Genomic DNA, 1,334 nt, shown 5'->3' with positions numbered 1-1,334 from the left:
AGTAAAAATGAAAGAATTCTTGTTTTGTTTCTTTTTCATTATATTACTCAGGAGAAATACATAAATATGATTTTGATCCCAACCAGTAATTCACAAATACTATGTATATCAAAATAAAAAACAAAAATGTGATGGAACATTATGTTAAATCTTTGCATTTCACAACTTAATCAGTTTTATGCCCGAAGAAAGTACGCTTATAATGGTATGCATTCTTATATAACAAAACTGGAATATACTTGAAAATACATTGGGAACTCTTTGTTATGTTGACCGATTCCTAACATCACTTTCTTCACAGATATACCCGTAATTCACAACAAGACCTATATAAGATCTTCCTACAACCTACACGAGTCATTTTAGCTACGGATTAAGTGACAATTTTAACGCTAAGTGAATAATATTGTATATATTATGTTATCTTTACATGTACAGACATCAACATGTCGTTTAACAGGTCCAATTGGGTACCAACTTAGATTAAACTTTCTTCGAGCCTCTATAGGGCATCACAGAACCTTTTGTTTTTTGTAACATAATAGGGGGCATATCTGTAAACACCAGAACTGAGAACTGAATCCGAGTGGGAATCAGGTACTGGACGAAGTAAGGTAGTTGAATTAGCTGAAGTGGAAATGACACCCAACCTAGCAAGTGACGTCATTTCACTGAAATGTCCAAATCTTCTGGAGGTATTGAGTACACGATGAGTTCGTACTTGGTATGGAAGACTAATAAGAAGAGGATCAACACTTAAATTATAGAAGGAATATGTGTTTGGAATATAGTTTGGCTTAGAAGCCGTAGTATTGTATAAGTCTTTGGATGTAAGTGCAGTCGGATCATTTGACGGTTTCCACATAACTGGCGGTCCTGGTGTTAAACTTAACGTGGTAGTCTTGCTATGGAACAGTACATCTGCAGCATCCACATCCAGAAATGAGGGAAACTGGGTACGGGAGCTTTCTGACTCTATGATCTCCCTATGTTAGAATATCAGAAAAAAAAAATATAGATTTAATGATACCAAACATATTTAAAACAACAACTCTGTTTTGAGTGTAACTGTGATCTTTCAAGTAAATTACAAGAAATATTTAATCAAGGTAAACGGTTTCTACCGTATTTAAGACGCGCCGGTGTCTAAGATGCACCCTTATTTTGAAGACAAAGTTTTGGGAAAAAAAGCTACAGTCGCATTTGAAAGATTTTTATTGAACAAAAATTCAATTTGACACTTTAAAAATTAGTATATATATTGTTCTAAACACAAAAAGAACTCAAAACATCATAATCAGAAACTACCGTAAATCAAAAAAAGGTTTACTGTT

The 1,334-nt window shown here is 33.6% G+C and overlaps 1 protein-coding gene across 1 annotated transcript in view; it reads right to left on the bottom strand.

The window, feature by feature from the left end:
* Positions 1 to 502: 502 nt before the first annotated feature.
* The window catches only part of LOC106461471 (T-box transcription factor TBX20-like), a 47,872-nt gene continuing 47,040 nt past the window's right edge, over positions 503 to 1,334 (bottom strand). The window contains exon 6 of the mRNA XM_022388440.1: positions 503 to 986. Within this exon, the coding sequence (XP_022244148.1) occupies positions 503 to 986 (484 nt within the window). The remainder of the gene's footprint in view (positions 987 to 1,334) is intronic.

This window comes from Limulus polyphemus, unplaced genomic scaffold, assembly GCF_000517525.1.
Source record: "Limulus polyphemus unplaced genomic scaffold, Limulus_polyphemus-2.1.2 Scaffold966, whole genome shotgun sequence".
Taxonomy (NCBI): Eukaryota; Metazoa; Arthropoda; class Merostomata; order Xiphosura; family Limulidae; genus Limulus; species Limulus polyphemus.
Note: the sequence above shows the minus strand (reverse complement) of the source record. Positions and strands in the feature narration are given on the sequence as shown.